Raw genomic sequence first — 21,887 nt, forward strand, 5'->3', positions numbered from 1 at the left:
ACTGCTAAGCCATCTCTCCAGCCCCAGATTTCCTTTTGAATACATTTGAAACGGGAAACAGAAGGTGGCGACTTCAGGTGGGGGGGGGGGTGTGGCAGGGGATGCAGGAGCGGAGCTCTCAGATGCTCCTGGAGGAGGGTCTAGACTAAAGCACGAGAAGAAAGAGTGTGGACTACAGTCTACAAGTCTGGGAGAGAGCAGTGGGGTCTGTTTTCCACTGGCTGTCTATCAACTTCCAGTTCTGTTCCCCGTGCCTAGCACCTGCAGCCGGACAGAAATCCACACCAGGGCAGTTGTGCCCAAACACCATAAGTCACAGTACAAAGGCTGTTAACCTGGGTCAAGTGGTGCTACCTACATTCCAGGGCTGGAAAATGGTGGCAGCTGTGACCTGTTCATACAGGGCAACTCCTCGGAGTTGGTGATTGACAACCAAGCCCACAACACAGCCACCCCCATAGGAGCCTGGAGGGGAAAAACAACTCAGGAATTCGAACTTTATCAAGCCTCCTTAGCACAGGGAGCCACATCCCTTCTGGGTAGGATACAGGCAAGAGGAGTGAACAGTCCCAGCTCCTGCTTTGCTCTGACCCGGAGTCAGCTTGCTCTAACTCATTCTCCCTTCCCTCACACTGCAGCAGGATTCGCCCCTCCCAGCCAGCCCAGGCTGCAGCTCTCCCCAAAGACCCCAGCAGAGAGGCTTGGGACAAGACCAAAGGGAGGTCTCCAGGGCTGAGAGCACCATGCAGGGGCCCTCCTAGGAGAGTAGGGTTTCTTAGATCAAACACTGCTCTTTCTCTTCCTTAATCAAAGAACCAAACAGACAGGGAGGGCTTAGTGCTCAGGAGTTAGTGTGGGAAGGCTTAGCCGCCTGGGGAGGTGGATCCCACATAAACAAGGATCCTTTTGAGCTCTGATAGTAACAAGAATTCCTGTTTCCTGCAGGGATATCAGAATTTTTTTAAACTTATTTTTATTTATTTATTTGAGAGCAACAGAGAGAGAGAGAGAGAGAGAGAGAGAGAGGGAGAAGGAGAGAAAGAGAGAGAGAGAGAGAGAGAGCCAGGGCCTCTAGCCACTGCAAACGAACTCCAGACGCATGAGCCACCTTGGGCATCTGGCTTATGTGGGTCCTGGGGAATCGAGCCTCGAACCAGGGTCCTTAGACTTCACAGGTTAAGTGCTTAACCGCTAAGCCATCTCTCCAGCCCCCAATATCAGCAATGTTTATGTCATCCCACCCAGTAGATTTTGGGTGCATCAACAGCAAGGCTGGCCCCATCTTCCTTCCTGGCAGCCAAGGCATTGCCTGGGTCTCTCACTATAGCCCGGATCTGGCTCCTGGTTAATGGGCCCAGTCTCCTCTTCTCCTGCGCCCTGACCTCCCCACCCTGGTACCGAATCTCAGCCTGCCTGAGAGGCTCAGCCCCGGGGGCTGGGGGCTGGGGGTGGAAGTCAGAGCAAGGTGCTCTAACGGCTTGGCCCTAAGGGCTGGGAGTACTAATAAGTAACCCTCCTAGCTAGCCTTGGGCCTTGCTTAAGTAGCCTGCTACTGAGCAGAACAGAGATCCCCTTGTCCTCATTTCTAGCATCCCTCCTTCCTGAAGCTGGATCTGCATGCAGGGATCTCAGAGGCCTCCTTCCTGCGCACACAGTCCACCCAGATGTCTTCCTCCTGCATGACCTGCCTATGTAACCATGGCCCCACTAGACTGAGACCCAGGTCTCGTTCCAGGCCCTCCCACTGGCCCACGCGTGCAGGAAAGTGCTCAATAATTACCGATGAAGTGAGTGTTCTGGGACAAAAGCCTCCTCTGTGGGGTTCATCAAGAAGCAGCGGGTCCCGGGGTGGGGGGGACATAAACACAAAGACCGGAGCGACAGCAACCCACTGAGGCTTGCTTCTGATGACCTGCTACCTCCCCTCCGAGCCTGGGCCTTTACAAAACGACAAGGCAAGTGACTGCCTCGCTGAGCTTCAGGGCTGCTGTGGGGATCTGAGAGAGGTCACAGTGCAATCCAAGGCAGAGTTGGGGTGTTCCCACAGCCCTGCCCTTTGAGCTCCACATTCCCTGCCAGAACCACTGAGAACCGAGCAAGCCTCCTTTCCCATCATGCTCCTCGAAGCATACCTAGAGCTGCAACACCGCCATAGGAAGTGACAATGGGGGAGGGCCCACGTGCACCCCCAAAGCTCCACATATGCCCCGCATATGCCTGAATCTTTCCCTTGGCCTACAACCCTAGGAAACAGGAGCCTGTGAGAGAAGGCTCTCGAGGACCTAGGCTGCACCAGAGCCTAGCTCTCATGTGTGGGCCAGGAGGCACCTGCCCGGCACTGAAGCCCTCCTCCACCGCAAGGGTGAGGCCAGCCATCAGGAACCCTTTCCTGCCCAGAGCTCCAGACCCCACAGAGTGAGCGCAGACACCAGGGGGAGCGACAAGGACAAACAGTTGAGACCAGGAAACATCAGTCATGGGATGTCCAGGATTTCCTACGAAGCCCCAGCCACATTGTGGGACGGGCCACGGGGGTTCCGCAGACTGCCTGGCTGGCAGCTGGCCTTGCCAGCAATGCCCAACAGCTGGGGCAGCGCCTGTCGAGCTGGCCCCCCCTGGGCCTGATGACAGACCACTTTTTCTTGGCAAGTCCCCCTTGGGACCTGGCCATGTCCCCACAAGAAATCAGTCATTCAGGTCTAAAAACAGACTTGCATTCAGTAGGGCACAGAGCACCCCTGTGCGTCTGGTGGCCACTTTGCTGAAAGGAGGGTGCACAGACAGCCCGGGCCACACAGATGCCTCACCTCAGGCTACCGAGGGTGTGGCTACTATGGGGACAAGTCAGCTCTGTCCACTCATGGACACTGTCCAGTATAGCCCACCCTAGCACGCCCACCTCAGAATCCCTCGGGTACTCTGGACCTGGCAGGCTCTTCTCTGGACCACAGGCAAGGGTGAGGCTCTTGGGTCCCCCGGGAGAGACTGAGAGGTGGGTGGGAGGCAGGGATGCCTGCGACAAAGGCTCGTCGCTGAGGGCCTTGACTTGGTCACTCTTGCTTTCAGGCCTCGGCTGTGCCTTTGTAAAGGAACAAGTCTCAACCCGGGAGGGAGACCTTGCCTGGGAGAAAAGCAGAGGTGAGGACTGTAGATGGGCCTCCATCCTCTGCTGTCAGAAGATCCCCTGTCCCAGGGGAGGCTGGCAGGAGCATCGAGCTCAGAGAGCTGCCAGCCCCTCTCCTCCTTTCCTTCCTTCTACAAATGCCAATTGAATGCCAGCTTTTGGCTCAGCTCTGGGTAAGTGCTGTGTTGACCAAGGTGGTGGGGGTGGTGGTGTGGCAACGTGCTCTCCACAACATGCCTGCTGGGAGAGGCAGACATCAAACAAATACTTACATAAACCAGTACCTAATTATAACTGTGTAGCATATGCACTGAGGGAAAAAGCACAGGGTTCTGGGAGGAACTCCATCAGAGAGACCTGGCTCAACCATGGAGGGCAGGGAACACCTTCCAGAAAAAGTGACAAAGCCAGGCTTGGTGGCGCATGCCTTTAATCCCAGCACTGGGGAGGCCGAGGAAGGGGGATTGCTGTGAGTTCAAGGCCAGCCTGAGACTACATAGTGAATTCCAGGTCAGCCCGGGCGAGAGCAAGACCCTACCTGGAGAAACAAAACAGGGGCTGGAGGGATGGCTTAGCAGTTAGAGTGCTTGCCTGCGAAGCCTAAGGATCTAGGTTCGATTCCCCAGGTCCCATGTAAGCCAGCTGCACAAGGGGGCGCATGCATCTGGAGTTTGTTTGCAGTGGCTAGAAGCCCTGGTGTGCCCATTCTCTCTCTCTCTCTTCCTCTCTCTCTCTCTCTGCCTCTCTTGTACTCTCAAATAAATAATAAAGTAAATAAAATCAAAATAAAACAAAAGCAATGGTATCAGAACTGATCTCTGATGGATGCTAACCAGACCGAGAAGGGATGTCCATCATGGAGGGTCACTGCAGGGGGGTGTGATGTGCAAAGACCCTCAAGGCCAGAGCTGTGGAGCATGCATGAGGCATACAGCAAAGCCCTCTGTCTGGAGGGTCGTGGTAAATAGTAAAGTGGCGAGTGGTGAGGCTGGGGACGGGAGTGGACAGGGCTGGATCATGTAAACCCCATGGGCCCCACTTGGGGTTTTGCTCATTGCCTCACAAGCAGTGGTGACCCAGTGAAGATACTTAAATGAAGCGATGTTTTTTATTTTTCGAGGTACAGTCTCACTCTAGCCCGAGCTGACCTGGAATTCACTATGTAGTCTCAGTGTGGTTTCAAACTCATGGTGACCCTCCTACCTCTGCCTCCCGAGAGCTGGGAATAAAAGCGTGTGCCACCACACCCACACCCGGCAAGAAATGCTTAAAAAAAAAATCTTGGGGGCTGGAGAGATGGCTTAGCAGTTAAGGCACTTGTCTGTGAAGCCAAAGGACCCATGCTCCATCTCTCTCCAGATCCCACATAAGCCAGATGCACAAAGGTGAGGCAAGCACAATGTCACACATGCCAACTAGGTGGTACAGGAATCTGGAGTTCAATTTCAGCGGCTGAGGCCCCAGCATGCCAATTCTCTCTCTTTCTCTAAATAAAATTAAACAAACAAAAAAATCTTTGCATGTTCAAAAAAAAAATCAGTCTGATATAAAGATTTGCTTCAAAGCAATCCAGCAGAATTAAGAGGATTGGTGAGTGAGTGCTGATATTACAGGCACGTACATCTCCCTCCTCCTTGGTGCTAGTTAAATTTTCCTGGAGAGTGGTTAAGAGCTTGCCTGTGAAGCCTAAGGACCCAGGTTCAATTCCCTAGCACCGACATAAGCCAGATGCACAAGGTGGCATATGCACCTGGAGTTTGTGTGCAGTGCCTAGAGCCCCTAGCATACCCATTCTCTCTTTCTCTCTCTCTCTGCTTCTCTCTCTCAAATAAATAAGTAAAAAAAAAAAATACATACATACACACACACACACACACACACACACACATATATATATAATATGAAAAAAAAATATATATTTTAATTTTCCTATGGAGACATATCAGTCAAGTGGCTATAACCCATCAGAGAGATGATATCAATGGCAGCAGTGAGGCAGGGACCAGGCTTGGCTCTGGATAAATAGAATCTTCCTGTGCAGATGTGGGGAGAAAGGAAGAAGGTGTCAGATGTGACTCTAGTAGGTTCCTGGCTCGAGAAAGCAAGACACTGGGCTGCTTTGCTGAGCTTACAGTTACCCCTGTGTACTGGAGAAAAAGCATATTTGGAGAGAACAATTGAAAGTTCAGCCTTTTAATTTTATTATTATTATTATTATTACTACTACTATTATTAATTTTTTTTGACATAGGTTCTCACTCTCACCTAGTCTGACCTGGAATTCACTATGTAGTCTTAGGCTGGCATCGAACTCACAGAACTCACAGCAATCCTCCTACCTCTGGCTCTCAAGAGCTGGGATTAAAGGCATATGCCACCATGCCCTGGGCTATTTTTATTATTATTATTATTATTATTATTATTATTATTATTATTTTGGTTTTTCGAGGTAGGGTCTCACTCTAGCTCAGGCTGACCTGGAATTCACTATGCAGTCTCAGGGTGGCCTCGAGCTCACGGCGATCTTCCTACCTCTGTCTCCTGAGTGCTGGGATTAAAGGCGTGCGCCACCACGCCTGGCTATTTTATTATTTTTTGGTGCTAGAGGTCAAACTCAGGGTTTGGCATACACTCTATAGCCGAACTACATGAACTAAATGATGTTAACAAACGCACAAGACGAAGGAGGAAAGCTGGATCCCACTGACACGTGCGCTGCTCAGGATCATATCAAGAAAATAAAAAGACAATCTACAGAATGAGATGAACCACATCTCTCTCTTTCTATCTCTCTTTCCCTCCCTCCCTCCCTCCCTCCCTCCCTCCCTCCCTCCCTCCCTCCCTCCCTTCTTCTCTTTGAGACGGGGTCTTGCTATGTAGCTCAGGCAGGCCTGAAACTCACAGCAATCCTCTGTCTCCACTTCCCAAAAGTTGGGATTATATGCATGTACCAGCACACTTGACTTTTGGAATTTCAGGGTTTTTAAATTTTATTTATTTGAGAGAGAGAGAGAAAGAGGATGAAAGAGAGAGAGAATAGGCACACCAGAGCCTCTAGCCACTGCCAAACAAACTCCAGACACATGCACCACCTTGTACATTTGGCTTATGTGACTTCTGAGGAATTGAACCTGGTTCTTTGGCTTTGCAGGCAAGTGCCTTAATCATTAAGCCATCTCTTGAGCTCAGTTTTTTTTTTTTTAATCCATGCCCCTGCCTGGCACAAACTGTAAATTTAAAGTGGTTAAAAGCTGGGTGTAGTGGTGCATGCCTTTAGTCCCAACACTTGGGAGCAGAAGTAGGAGGATCACTGCAACTACAGAGAGAGTTCCAGGTCAGCCTGGGTTAGAATGAAACCCTACCTCGAGAAAAAAAAGTTAAAAAGGACTGGAGAGATAGCTTAACAGTTAAGACAATTCTACTCCTGGGTATATACCCAAGATCCTTCAAAATGTGTGTCCAACATCAAAATAAAAGAGAGACTGCTTGAGAGGGGGAAGGGGTATGATGGAGAGTGAAGTTGCAAAGGGGAAAGTGGGTGGAGGGAATTATCATGGTTTATTGTCTACAATTATGGAAGTTGGCAATAAAAAATGAAAATAAAAAAATGCAGGCTGGAGAGATGGCTTAGTGGTTAAGGCACATGCCTGCGAAGCCTAAGGATCCAGGTTTGATTCTCCAGTTCCTGCGTAAGTGAGATGCACATGGTGGCACATGCATCTAGAGTTCCTATGCAGTGGCTAGAGCCCTAGCATGCTCATGTTCTCTCTTTCTCTCTCCCTCTCTCCCTCTCTCTAACAAGTAAATTTAAAAAAAGAAAAAAAATTAAATGCATGTCCACACCAAGTATTACACATGAATCTTCACCACAGCATAATTCCTAATAGCCCAAAGGTGGAAACAACCCAAACATGATCATTAGAAATCAAATGTGATATTCCTATTCACCCATTTAGAAGAAAATGGAACAGGGCATAGTGGTGCACCCCTTTAATCCCAACAGTTGGGAAGCAGAGGTAGGAGGATCGCCATGAGTTCGAGGTCACCCTGAGACTCCATAGTGAATTCCAGGTCAGCCTGGGCTAGAGTGAGACCCTACCTCAAAAAAATAAAAAACTGGGTGTGGTGGTGGTGAGGAGGGTGATCCCAGCTGCTGAGAAGGTGGAGATGGGGACTTACTTTCTAGCTAGCTATTCCAACAGAATTGGTAAATTCCAAATTCAGTGAGACCAGGTTTCTCTCAAAAAAACAACGTGGAGAGGGACTGAGGAAGACACACAATGTCTACTTCTGGCCTCCCACCTGTGCCCACACATACATGAACATGCAAATACACACAACTACACATGTAAACAATGAAACATGCTACAACATGAATCTTAAATATATTATGTTAAACCGGCCGTGGTGGCACCCACCTTTAATTCCAGCACTTAGGAGGCACAGGTAGGAGGATCACTATGAATTCGAGGTCACCCTGAGACTACATAGTGAATTCCAGGTCAGCCTGAGCTAGAGTGAGAGCCTACCTACCTCATAAAACAAACAAACAAAACAAATATTATGTTAAGAGGGCTGGAGAGATGTATTGGTTAAGGCACTTGCCAGCAAAGTCAAAGGACCCAGGTTCCATTCTCCAGAACCCACAGAAGACAGATGCACATGGTGATGCATGTGTCTGGAGGCCCTGGCACACTCATTCATTCTCTTTCTCTAATAAAAAAGTAAATAAAATATTTAAAACAATTATATTAAGGGCTGGAAAGATGGCTCAGAGGTTAAGGAGCTTGCCTGCAATGCTTAATGATCCAGGTTTGATTTCCCAGTACCCACATAAAGCCAGATGCACAAAGTGGCACATGCATCTGGAGTTTGTTTGCAGTAGCTGGAGGTCTTTGCATGCCCATTCTCTCTCACTTTCTCTGCGTGCAAACAAATAAATAAATTATTTATAAAAAATACTATGTAAGCTGGGCGTGGTGGCGCACGCCTTTAATCCTAGCACTCGGGGAGGCAGAGGTAGGAAGATTGCCAAGAGTTCGAGGCCACCCTGAGAGCACATTGTGAATTCCAGGTCAGCCTAAGCTACAGCAAGACTCTATCTCGAAAAAAATATATATATATACTATGTTAAGCCAGGCATGGTGGCACACACCTTTAATCCTATCACACAGGAGACAGAGGTAGGATTGCTGCGTTCAGAGTCAGCCTGGGATTGAGTGAGACCTTACCTCGAAAAAACACACACATGCAAAATAAGAAAAGAAAAACATGAAGTTTTATGATGTATGAATTATATCTCAATGAAAATGAGGAGGTGGGGAGAGGAAGGGGCAGGAAGAGAAGTCTGGGTTTAAACCAAGACAAGAACCATTGGCTTAAAGAGTGTGTGGAAGAGGGGGGGAGTCCCTTCCAGGAGATGTGGGGGAGTGTGGAGGTTGCCATGGAAGCAAATGATCGCTTCCCAAGGAGGAGTGGGCAGGCGCTGCAGAAGTTAACCAAGGCAAGTAACAGAGAAGGAAAAGCAGTCCTTGAATTTCGCCACGTGGCTGGGTAACCTTAGCAAGGACACTCGCGTGCAGTGGTAGATAGAGACAGCTCCTCCTTCCTTCCTCCCAGGCTGGTGACTTTGTCCCCGGGTCTGAACCATAAAGACAGGCCTTTAACCACAAGTGAGGACACCGGGTCACAAGCCAGCTCAGCCCCATCCCTACCAAGCTCCGTGATGCTGGGGCCTGGCTCAGGATTGTTTCCCAGAGACCCAGGAGGTGCTGCGCCCGGGTCCACGTCCCCCACCAGCCACCCTCACCTGCCTGTCCTCCGCCCATCGGGACTCACCAAACACAAGTCTATTTTCTGCTCCTGCCTGCCTTGGAGAAAGGGCTGAGAGGACCAAAGTCCCTTGGTCCAGCGAGGGGCAGCCACACCCAGAATTCCCGGGCCACACTTAGCGGTTCCCAAGGCGGCTGCAGTGACACGGTGGCGATCGGCCCCTGCGGGAGGGAGCCACCTCCTGCCTCTTCCACGATGCAGAGATGTGCGGCCCGCTCCCTCCCCTTCCCTGGGCCCGGCCCAGCTCCAAAGCTGGCAGCTGGCCTGGACCGACTGTGCACACGCCCTGGGCAGGGTTGGGCTCGTGCCCTGCTCTGGCTCCCGCCAACGCGGCTCTCCCCCCAGCTGTGCTCCGGCTGTGGGTTCAGATTCTTGACCAGGCTTGGGGAACTTGCTGGGTCCCTGTTCCCTAGGGAGAACCCCAGATTGTGTAACTGTTGGAAACCCCCAGGAATTGCCAACCCTCACAATGATTAAAAACAAAACAAAAAAAAATTTTTTTTAAACTGGGTGTGGTGGTGGACGCCTTTAATCCCAGCATTTGGGAGACAGAGGTAGGAGGATCTATGAGTTCAAGGCCACCATGAGACTACTACATAGTGAAATCCAGGTCAGCCTGAGCTAGAGTGAGACCCTACCTCTGGCAAAGCCAATGGAACCAGGTTCTATTCCCCAGGACCCACTTTAGTCAGATGCACAAGGTGGCACATGCTTCTGGAGTTCCTTCGCAGTGGCTGGAGGCCCTGGCCTGCCCATTCTCTTTCTCTCTGTCAGTAAAAATAAAATTTAAAAATATTTATTTATTTGAAAGGAGGGGGGACAGATAGTGAGAGAATGGGCATGCAAGGACTTTCAGCCAGTGTAAAAAAAACTCCAGCTGGGCGTGATGAAGCATGTCTTTAATCCCAGCACTCTGGAGGCAGAGGCAGGAGGCTCACATGAGTTCGAGGCCACCCTCAAACTACATAGTAAATTCCAGGTCAGCCTGGGCTAGAGTGAAACCCTACCTCAGGGGGGGCGGGGGGAACTCCAGACACATGCTCTACCTACCTTGTACATCTAGCTTTCGTGGGTACTGGGAAATAGAACCTGCGTTCTTTGGCTTTGCAGGCAAGCGCCTTAACCACTAAGCCATCTCTCCAGCCCAGCCTTCATCACTCTGTGGAGGCTGCAAAAAGGTTTAACCAAAAAAATAAAAATAAAAATAAAAAACTGTGTGTGTTGGGGGGAGGGGGGGAACGTTGTGGTGCAAGCCTTTAATCCCAGCACTTGGGAGCTGGAGATAGGAGGATCACAATGAGTTTGAGGCCACCATGAGACTACATAGTGAATTCCAGGTCAGCCTGGGCTAGAGGAAGACCCTACCTCAAAAAAGAAACAAAGAGGGGCTGTAGAGATGGCTTAGCGGTTAAGCGCCTGCCTGTGAAGCCTAAGGACCCCGGTTCGAGGCTCAGTTCCCCAGGTCCCACGTTAGCCAGATGCACAAGGGGGCGCACGCGTCTGGAGTTCGTTTGCAGAGGCTAGAAGCCCTGGTGCGCCCACTCTCTCTCCCTCCCTCTATCTGCCTTTCTCTCTGTGTCTGTCGTTCTCAAATAAATAAATTAAAAAAAAATTTAAAAAAATTATAAAAAAAAAAAAGAAACAAAGAAAGAAAGAAGGAAGGAAGGAAATCTATGAGGAAAAAACCATAAAAACTTCTAAACAACATAAGACTTGAGGGCTGGGGAGATAGCTCAATTGGTAAAGTGCTTGCCTCACAAGCATAAGGCCCTGAGTTCAATCAGCAGTATCTAAGTGAACGTCAGGCACGGTGGTACTCCCTGTGCTGGGCAGGCAGAAGCAGACAGCTCCCTGGGGATCCCTGGCCAGCCAGTCTAACCTCATAGATGAGCTCCAAGACAATAAAAGGCCTGAGACTCTATCTTGAAATAAAAAAAAAATCAGAAACAAAACCAAAAAGAAGAAAAACAAAAGGGTTGGGTTGGCCTGGAGAGCTGGCTTAGTGGTTGAGGCATTTACTGGCAAAGCCAAAGGACCCAGGTTTGATTCCCTGCACAAGGTGGCGCATGTATCTGGAGTTCGTTTGCAGTGGCTAGAGGTCTTGGTGCATCCATTATCTCTGTCTGCCTTTTTCTCTCTGTCACTCGCTCTCACATAAATAACTAATAACTAAATTGGTGTGTACCTGAGGATGTCATCTATTTGTATGCCTTTTATTTGTTTCTCTTGTCTTAAAAGTGAAGAAAGTGGGGCTGGAGAGATGTGGCTTAGTAGTTAAGGTGCATGCCTGCAAAGTCTAAGGACCCAGGTTTGATTCGCCAGGTCCCACATAAGCCAGATGCACAAGGGAGCACATGCATCTGGAGTTCGTTTGTGGTGGCTGGAAGCCTTGGCGTGCCCATTCTCTCTCTCTCTCTCTGACTGTAATAAATAAATAAAAATAATTTTTTTTTAAAAAGTAAAGAAAGTGGACACCCTTGCTTTGTTCTTGATTTTATTGGAAACGTTTCAAGTTTTTCTCCATTTAGGATAATGTTGGCTATACCGGATGAAATCTGAAGTTGTCCTCTGGCCTCCATGTGCACATACATGCATGCAAATCCAAATACATACATGTATACATGCCACATATATATACATATGCCACAAAACCCCTTTAATCTGGAAATGTAACTCAGCAGTAGTGTGTTTGTAGAACATATGTAAAGCCTTTGGTTCATCCTCAATACTGCAAAAATTAAGCTAGTTATGGCCAGGTGTGGTGGTGCATGCTTTTAATCCCAGCACTCGGGAAGTAGAGGTAGGAGGATCGCTGTGAGTTCAAGGCCAGCCTGAGACTACATAGTGAATTCCAGGCCAGCAAGGATTACAACCTACCTCATTAAAAAAAAAAAAAAAATTAAACTGGGCATGGTGGTGCACGCCTTTGATCTCAGCACTCTGGAGGCACATGTAGGAGAATCGCCATGAGTTCGAGGCTGCCCTGAGACTATTTAGTGAATTCCAGGTCAGTCTAAGCTAGAGTGAGACCCTACCTTGGGGAAAAAAAAAAAAATTAAGCTAGGCTCCAGACAGTACACGCATGGAAAAGTGGCTAGACCTGAGGAGTTAGGCACCCCTCACATTTCAGTGGCGGGCCCTGGCAGAACCTCAGAGGAGCTGGGGGGGACGAGCAGGAGCGCTGCTCCCACAGCGAGCCTGACGATCAGCACCAGGGTGAAGGAGACAGACGCTGAGGATCCTCAACATTGATCAAAGCAGAGATCCAGAGGCTCCTAAGAGCTCATCACTGAAGTAGACTTAAAACACCCTCCCATGGCTCAGGGAATTTTGCAAAAGAGAGAGTGGGAAGGTTGGGATGTCATGCCCAGAGGCACTGCCTCCCCCCACTTACTGACTGCTGCTCCCACAACGCATAACCTACAACCCAATGGGAACACCAGCAACCATAATGAGAGGGCCCCCTGTAGAATGGGTGCAGAGAGGAGGGAAAATGTGGTACCAACGCACGATGTATCCATACACAATATGTCCTTTTTTTTCCGATGTCAGGTCTCACTCTAGCCCAGGCTGACCTGGAATTCACAATGTAGTCTCAGGGTGGCCTTGAACTCAGAGTGATCCTCTTACCTCTTCCTCCTGAGTGCTGGGATTAAAAAGGCATGTGCATAGTGAATTCCAGGTCAGCCTGACCTAGAGCAAGACCTGACCTCGGAAAACAAAACAAAAAGCCAGGCGCCACCACGCCCAGATCCAAAATATGTTGTTGTTCTTTGTTGTTTATTTGAAACAGGGATTTTTGAGAGATAGAGAGAAAGAGAATTTGCATGCCCGGGCCTCCAGCCAGTGCAAATAAACTCCAGATGCATGAGCCACCTTGTGCATCTAGCTTTATGTGAGTCCTGTGGAATGGAGTCTAGGTCCTTAGGCTTTTCAGGCAAGCGCTTTTGAACTTTACACCTAGAAAAGAAATACAAAGGAAATTCTTCCTAGCGGGGGCTGAATGAATCATCAGAGATTCTACAAGCTGGAGGCACTTTGGAGAAAGTGCCTTTGGTGAGCATGCATGTGTGTGCATAGTGCATGGCCCGGGGACCTCTGACAGAAGCGAGATGTGAGTCTGTCTTACCGTAGAACGGGAAGCTCAGGGGCATGAAAAGTCAGCACAAACTTGTGGAGTAAAGACTGAAACGCAGGCCTTTCTGCAAGCATGGGCCATTCCTGCCACATCACACTCACCACCTACGCGCGAATGACTTAGCAGACGAAAATGAACCTTCTTCAATGTTCCCCATACCAAGGAACTTGGGGTAAAGACATATGTGTTCAGGGCTGAGGACAGAGCTGAGTGGTAGAGCACCCATGTCTGCGAGAGCATAGATCCAATCCTCAGTGCTGCCACCCACAAGGAAAAAGGAAAGAGAGCTGGAGGGATGGCTTAGTGGTTAAGGCACTTGCCTGCAAAGCCAAAGGTCCCAGGTCCCACGTGAGCCAGCTGCACAAAGTGGCACATGCATCTAGGGTTCACTTGCAACAGCTGGAGGCCCTGGTGCTCACTCTCTCTCTCTCTCTCTCTCTGCCTCTTTCTGACGAATAAATAAATAATAAAAGAAAGAATGAATGGGGGCTGGGGATGTAGCTCAGTTGGTACAGTGCCTGCCTACCTAGCATGCATGAGGCCCTAGGTTCCATCTTTAGCACTGGGTAAACCAGGTATGACGTGTACACCTGTAATTCCAGCACCTGGGACGTTGAGGCAGGAGGATCACTAGGTCAAGGTCATCATCAGCTACATGGTGAGTTCGAGGCCAGCCTGTGCCACATGTAAAAGAAAAAGAAGAAAAAAAAAAAAAACTAAAAAGAAAAGGAATGTTCAAGTGACTTGGGAGGGGGGGAGATGAAGTTGGACTTAGGTAATTAGAATTTCAAAATGGGTTCCTGGACATAAATATCCCCCTTAGGTATGTCAGAGCAGCTCCAGTCCCCAAAAGGACTCACTGTATTCGGTGATACCTCAGGAGAGACGATCCTTTGTCGTCCTGGCTCTTCATTGATAAGACTTGATCCCTCACGGTGTGATTAGTGCGGTCACAAGTCCAGGCACTTCATTTCTTGTCTTACTGCAAGAAACATCCCCTAGCGTTCCCACTTTCTGCTTTTCCATGGGGCCAACAGGCCAATCCCAGTCCTCCCAAGTCTCTCCCCACGGCTAGGGACCCCAGTTGACAATCTAATGTAAACCACATCCTTCTGAGATCTAGGCCCAGGATTTAGAGCGGTTTTGTGACCTCCTGGGATTCAGGACACCCTTGGGATCTAAGCAGAGGGCCATAGTTTGTAGAAGAGAGCATTTTTACATTCTCAGTGTAGTCGATTCCCAAAATGATAAAAACTACATCTGCAACTTAATCAACAATAACAAAAGCAAAAAGTTTTAAAATACAGACCACCCAACTGATTAGTTAAAAAGGAAAATTACTTGGCTTTAATTATAGTCTCTAAGTAAATACCACATACTACTAAAAGGAACCAGTGCTTCTTGGAGACATGGCTGATTCCAAATCCAAAGTTGGAAATACAGAATTACCTAAACCATCTAATCCTAGCAGGAATGAGCAAGCCACAAAAGATTGGGGTCATGGCACAGGGACTTGGGAAACAACTTAAAGGTGCACAATACGAGCACTGATTATAAATGGTATTTACAGGGGTTGGAGAGATGGCTTAGTGGTTGAGGCATTTGCCTGCAAAGCCTAAGGACCCAGATTCGATTCTCCAGGACCCACGTAAGCCAGATGCACAAGGTGGCACATGCATCTGGAGTTTGTTTGCAGTGGCTGGAGGCCCTGGCGTGCCCATTCTCTCTCTCTCTGCCTCTTTCTTTCTCTCTATCAAATAAATAAATATAAATATAAATAAATATAAAAAAGAAATAGGCCGGGGTAGCGGCACATGTCTTAAATCCCAGCACTCAGGAGGCAGAGGTAGAAGGATTGCTGAGAGTTCAAGGCCACCCTGAGACTACATAGTCAAGCCTGGGTTAGAGTGAGACCCTACCTTGAGACCCCCCACCAAAAGGAAAAGAGTCAAGTGTGTACTCTGCTCTCCCCCTGCCTCCCCCATACTAGCTATACCTCAGAGTAATCACAGCGCTGCACAGGGAACACTTCCATTTAATAAATGAAGAAAGGCTGATAGAATTAGACTCTCTAATCCCTAATGAAATGGTGAGTCTGGATGGCATAATCATCAATGGTTTCCTACAACCCCTCCAAGGGAAAGAACCAAACCGTGTATGTTTCCTGAAAGGTACAAACTTCCAAGATCGGAGCAGGGATTCAGAGGCAATTCACAGTTCACATACAACTCAGGAGTCAGGGGAATATTTAAACAATACCAACAAACTGAGAGCCAAATGTGGCGGTGACTCATGCCTGGAATCCCAGTGCTTGGAAGGCTGAGGCAGGAGGATTGTGTAAGTTCCAGGCCAGTCTGGGTTAATAGAGACCCTGTCTCAAATGAAAAAAAAAAACAAACAAACTGGGAAGGGGCTAGATCTGTAGCTCAGCTGGCAGAGTGCTTGCTTACCATCCAAGCAGCCCCTAGGTTGAATCCACAGGACCACATTAAACTGGGCATGGTGGCACAGGAGGATCAGGTGTTTAAAATTACTCTTGGCTATGTATTAAGTGTGAGGCTATCCAGGGATACCTGAGACCCTATCTCAAAAAAATAAACCAATGGTCCTGGTGGGACTGGGGAGATGGACCAGTGGTTAAAGGTGCCTGTCTGCAAAGCCTATTGACCTGGGTTCAGTTGCCTAACGAGCCATGTAAAGTCAGATGCAAAAAGTAACACTAAATGCCTGGCATTTATTTACAGTGACAAGAAACTCTAAGCCTGGCGTGGTGGCGCACACCTTTAATCCCAGCACTTGGGAGGCAGAGGTAGAAGCATCACCATGAGTTTGAGGCCACCCTGAGACTACATAGTGAATTCCAGGTCAGCCTGGGCCAGAGTGAGACCTTACCTCAAAAAAACAAAAATAACTAAAAATGAAATAAATAAATAAAGATAAAAAATTAAGTTGTCTGGAAAGATGGCTCAATGGTCAAAGGTTCTTGCTTGCAAATCCTACTGGCCTAGGTTCAATTGCCCAGGACCCAGGTAAAGCCAAATGTCCAAAGTAAGTGCATATGTCAGGAGTTCATTTGCAGTGATAAGAGGCCCTGGCACACCCATAGTGTGTGTGTGTGTGTGTGTGTGTGTGTGTGTGTGTAAAATAAATAAATAAAAACATAAAGTATAAAAAGAAAACTTTTGTGGCATGGTGTCACACACCTTTAATCCCAGCACTCAAGAGGTAGAGGTAGGAGGATCACCGTGAGTTCGAGGGTACCCCGAGAACACAGAGTGAATTTCCAGGTCAGCCTGAACTAGAGTGAGACCCTAACTTGAAAAACCAAATAAATAAATAAACAAAAATAAATAAAAGCCAGACGTGGACATCTACATATACACGTGTGCCTGTAACCACAGCCCTGAGCAGGAGAATCACTGGGGTTTGCTGGTCAGTCTGATTGAAAATTAGCAGCTCTAAGCTCAGTGACAAAATAGCAGGGTGACAGAGGAGGACACCCAGCTTCCACTCTGGCCACCAGAAGTGTGGACATAGTGCACATATCTGCCCATACTAAAAAAAAAAAAAAATAGACACAACTATACATCACACACATACATACACACAAATTGATAATGTCATTTAAATTTTTTTTAAATTTATTTGAGAGAGACAGAGAAAGAGGCAGATAGATATAGACAGAATGGGCCCAATGAACTCCAGATGCATGCACCACCTTGTGCATCTGCTTACACAGGTCCTGGGGAATTGAGCCTTGAACCGGGGTCCTTAGGCTTCACAAGCAAGCGCTTAACCGCTAAGCCATCTCTCCAGCCCAATAATGCCATTTTAAACATAGTGTCATTTTATGCATCATTAAGAAGTATTAACTTGACCTGGAGAGAGTTAAGGCACTTGCTTGCAAGACTAAGGATCCAGGTTCAATTCTCCAGTACCCACATAAAGCCAGATGCACAAACTAGCAAATGCATCTGGAGTTTGTTTGCAGTTGCTAGAGACCCTGGCATGCTCTCTCTCTCTGTTGTTTCTCTGCCTCTCTCTCTCATAAATAAATATTATATTAGAAAAATAAGCACTCACTTAAGACAAGAATTTAAAGGTTGATTCAACTGCCACAAGTTATGAAAACCAATTCTAAAGCTGTGGGAGGAGGAGAGGGGAGAGGAAAGTTTGTCCCTTGGAGGTTTACCCTCTTGAGAACAATGCCTTCCCAGCTCTTAGCAGACAGGTACATCTGCGGGAGGCTGTTACTTCTTAATCACACTCATTCTTAGGGCTATCTGTGCTCATCAACTTCTTCCCTACATTAGTAAACAGGTGGAGCGTTAATCAAAGTTCCGCTTAGAGATAACAGGTGGTAAAAGATCAGCGCCCTGTAGCCCAGGTGAAGAGGTACAGTAGCCAAAACCGACCTCTGGTCAAACTTAAGCTTGGATCAGCCATAGATACAGAGTTAAAGAGGAAGCTGTCTCCCTTCCCAGGGAGGGACAAGTACAATTTTCTGGTGTTCGCGCTCAGACACAAAACAACAAATGCACCCTTAGTGACTTCGTGGACTTCCGCGGGCAGTCATAGCAAGGGGAAATTATGGAAAGGAACACCTTCAGGAACGGAGGAGGAAAAATGCTAGTTACCAGAGTCACCAAACCACTGTGTGGAGAAGGCACTGGGGAGCCCATGCCCCATCCTTTTGCTTTATGGTCACCCAGGTCGAGAGAAGTGATTTATCCCATGTCAAAGCACAGGGGCAGCGTGAGCTTTAGGACAGAAGGCACTTCTGTCTCCTCCCAGAGTGAAGCTTTTCAGGTCAGTCTTATAAATAGAGAACGTGTCATATAAGAGCCAGGGCTATGGCTTAGCTAGCTTAAGGGCTGGGTGGAGCCATTTAAGCAGGTGCTAGCAGGTCACAGAACAGCTTCCCAGAGGCCTATAGCCGTAAACCACCTTGGTTGGGCTCCGGAGCATCCTAGGTGAATAAATTAGCATATGGATCTTTCTAGTGGACACTAAACCACTGAGGACAAGCCTCAGCTCAGAAATTGAAAAAAAAAAAAAAACAAACAAGCAGCAAGGCATGCTTGGGACCCAGGCTGCTCTCTCTAGGCTGTTTAACTTTTCCCTTAGGAAGACCTCTTACTTGGCCCCAGAAGAAATATTCCTGAACATTCAGTAGGCGCCTCTGTCAGCCCTGCCCTCTGGTCCTGCCCATCTCTCCCACAAATGTCCATTAAGGCCACACTTAATGCCTGCCAAATATAACCTCTACCCTAAGTGTGTCTGCAGGACAGCCTGTACCGGGCTCCAGCTGATCTAACAAGAAGTCTGTAGAGAGTATATTGGGCCCCTTGCCACCAGACCAGAGAGACACCCTTTACCCAATCTCCTGGGAAAAGGCATTTGCTGAGCTGAGTTCAAAGCCAACTAGAGGTGGAGAAGGGGTGCCATCCCATGTTGTCAGACCCTCTTCCAGTCCCTAGGACTCTGACTTCTGCAAAAGAGGGGCGGCTTTGCACACAAATCGTGTGTGGTGAGGGAGGCGACAAGCAAAGAGAGGGGACAGGTAACAGCTAGCTAGAGGCAACCCCCCCTCTTCAAACTCTTACAGGACAGGCACCCTGTGTTCTCAGGGCTGATTTGGGCCCAGGTTCACATTTGCCCTATGGAACCCCTTCCTGGAACTGGAACTCACAGCTTTGCCTAGGGGTTTCATCTTCCCCTAAACAATCCTGTCCCCAGGCCCCAAGACTTTAAGGAGCAGAAGCCACTATTCTTTACTTTATTATTATTATTGGTTGTTGGGAGGATCTCACTTAGCTCACGCTAGCCTCGAACTCACTATGTAGTCCAGGATGATCCTGAACTTCTGATCCTCCAGCGTGCACTCACCGAGTGCTTGGATCACAGCATGCACCATACTACCGGGGTCTATGGCGGTGCTCGAGGTCGAACCCAGCCAGGGCTTCGTGCATGCTAGGCAAGCCCTCTATCTACGTTCCCCAGCTCGATGTCATCTGTTAGGCCATCTCCTGTCTTCTCTGCCTCATGACTCTTCTCCATCTGCAAGAACTTTCCTCCCCAGGTCGACTTTGGACCAGATCTCCCAGGCTTGACGACCGGCCCCAGCCCGCCCGGGCCTGGCGCACGCACGGGTGCGGCCGGGTCGTGCTGAGACAGCTCCAGGATGCCTCCCCAGCAGCCCTAGATGCCTCTGGCGGGGGGAGAGGGGCCCTCAGGGAGCGCCAGCCTTGGGGATGGGCCAGTCGGGACTGGAGAAGGGTCGAAATGGCAGGAAATGAATGAGTGAATGCACGAATGAATGAATGAACAGCGTCGGTGGCGGAGGGGCGGCGGTGGAGCATGGGAAGTGATCCCCGGCGAGGTGCACTCCACGGCCCGGATGCCAACTTCGGACCCCTGAGAAGCATCTTGCCCTAGCGAGCACCTCGCAGCCCCATGGAAGGCGCCGGCTCCGCGCAGCGCAGCCCTGGACCCGAGCCCGCATTCCGGTGGCAGGAAGGTGCCTGGCCCGTGGACAGAAAGCATCCAGGTGCTGCGCCCCCAAACAGCAGCAACAGCAGGCTCTCGCAGAGGCCTCCGGCACCCCCGAGGCCGGCCCCGGGGCCGCCACCCTTACCTGCCCGCCTCGGTGGCCTCGCTCCGGCTCAGAGCGGTCATCGCTGCTCCCAGACCAGGAGCCCGCGGCCGCGCTCGGGACCCAGCGCCCTCCGACCACGCCCCCTCCCGGGAGGACACGCCCCCTCCCGCCCATTGGCTGCTCGCGCGGGACGGGCTCAGCTCATTGGCCAATCCTCTACACTGCCAAGGTGGGACTCAAAACTGCGCAGATCCTCCCCGGTGGTACAAGGCAAAAAAAAAAAAAAAAACAAAAAACCAAAAAAAACCTACGAGGTCCCGGAAGCCAGACCCTGGGTTTATACCTACTGTCTCTTACATCCGAGGGTCTTGGGCGCTTCCTTTCTGTTCTTTGTGGTTCCATGCCCTGGGCAGGAACTGACTCATGCCTTCCCCTCAATAAGGTCCACTGAAGTTTAACATCTTTAATAACAGAGGGTTTGGAACACTGGACCCAGTACCACTTAGGCAGTTTCTCCCAAACAGACTTCTCAAGCAGAAAATAAATGAGTACGCCAGGGCCTCTTGCCACTGCAAACAGAACACCAGATGCATGTGCCACCTTATGCACTTGAACCCAGAACAGGTTTTGCAAGCAAGTACCTTTAACTGCTTTAAAAATATTTTAAAATATTCTTAGGGCTAGAGAGATGGCTTAGTAGTTAAGGTGCTTGTATGCAAAGCCGCAGGACGCAGGTTCGATTCCCCAGGACCCACGCACAAGGTGGCATATGCGCCTGGAGTTCGTTTGCAGTGGCTGGAGGCCCTAGCGGGCCCATTATCTCACACACATTATTTTTATTTATTTGCAAGCAAAGAGGAGACGAAGGGAATTGAACCCAGGTCTTTATGCTTTGCAAGCTTAACCACTAATCTTTCCAACCCCTTTATTTGTAAGCAAATTGAGATAGACAGAATGGGCGCCCGAGCCTCTGACTTTATGTGGGTACTGGGAAACAGAACCTGAGTCATGCGGCCTTGTAGGCAAACACCTTAACCACTAAATCATCTCTCCACCCTGTTTCTTAAATTTTTGTTTTGAGAAAATGCGAGCACCATGGCCTCTTGCTGCTTCTGCAAACTCCAGACATCTACATCACTTTGTGCATCTGGCTTTAGCCACTTTAACTACTAAGCCATCTTTCCAGCGCCCCCTCCAACAACTTTTAAAAAATATTTTGAGGGACTGGAGAGATGGCTTAGCGGTTAAGCGCTTGCCTGTGAAGCCTAAGGATCCCGGTTCGAGGCTCTATTCTCCAGGACCTATGTTAGCCAGATGCACAAGGGGGTGCACGCATGTGGAGTTCGTTTGCAGTGGCCGGAGGCCCTGGTGCGCCCATTCTTTCTCTGTTGCTCTCAAATAAAAATGAACAAAAATTTAAAAAAAGTATTTTGAGCGAGAAAGGCAAATAGAGAAGGGGCATATCAGGGCCTCTGGCCACTGCAAATGAACTCCAGACTCATGCACCACCTTGTGCATCTGGCTTACGTAGGTACTGGAGAATCAAACCTCGGTCAGTCCTTAGGCCTCACAGGCAAGCATCGTAAGTGCTAAGTCATCCCTCTAGGCCCTCCAACAACTTTTTTGAAGTAGGCTCTCGTTGTAGCCCAAACTGACTGAAATTCACTCAGGCAGGGACCTGACAATGGGCTAACTGGGCAGTGAGAACAGGTCTTACTTTGCAACTCCACAGCTCCTCTGATCCTACCACTAGGTCACTTAATTCTGAGAGTGATCAGGAGAGGGGGAGGTCCCAACCTCCCCTACCCCACCGGTAAGACACAGTGGGAGGGCAAACAAAGAGCCCCTAGAGGCTGCCCATAAAACTTTTCTGGGACTAGAACCTTCTGAGCGCCCAGACAAGGAACTCATCCTACAGCGCCCTCTACTGGAGGATGGTCTAACTAGTGCAAGAATCACCTTATCCCATAGTAAGCAACAGGGACACTCCCATTTTGGGCTCAAATAGAATAGGGGTTTTCCCGCAGCCCCACACCTCAAAGGTGCTGAAAGGGGGTGGCATAGTCCCAAGGCAGTAAGCCAGTCACCCCAGCACCTCACAGATGGACAGGACTGAAGATCATTTATTTGGTAAGACCACAGCATTCCGGAGGGTTGGGGGGGGGAGAGGTGCTGGGGCAGACACAGAGCTATTG

The 21,887-nt window shown here is 49.2% G+C and overlaps 1 protein-coding gene across 5 annotated transcripts in view; it reads right to left on the reverse strand.

Annotated features, from left to right (window-relative positions):
• The window catches only part of Gramd2a (GRAM domain containing 2A), a 53,644-nt gene extending 33,822 nt beyond the window's left edge, over window positions 1-19,822 (reverse strand). For 2 of the 5 annotated variants that reach the window (XM_045161021.1, XM_045161022.1), the window contains exons 1-2: window positions 19,732-19,822; window positions 13,955-14,076 (exon numbers count right to left, since the gene is read on the reverse strand). In XM_045161021.1, coding sequence (XP_045016956.1) covers window positions 13,955-14,007 — 53 coding nt within the window. In that variant the 5' untranslated portion in view covers window positions 14,008-14,076; window positions 19,732-19,822. Of the gene's footprint in view, window positions 1-8,962; window positions 9,126-13,954; window positions 14,077-19,731 lie in introns of those variants that run through there. The other 3 variants (XM_045161024.1, XM_045161023.1, XM_045161025.1) reach the window with 3 other exon arrangements.
• Window positions 19,823-21,887: the final 2,065 nt, after the last annotated feature.

The sequence above is a fragment of the Jaculus jaculus genome, chromosome 10 (genome assembly GCF_020740685.1).
Source record: "Jaculus jaculus isolate mJacJac1 chromosome 10, mJacJac1.mat.Y.cur, whole genome shotgun sequence".
In the NCBI taxonomy this organism is placed as follows: Eukaryota; Metazoa; Chordata; class Mammalia; order Rodentia; family Dipodidae; genus Jaculus; species Jaculus jaculus.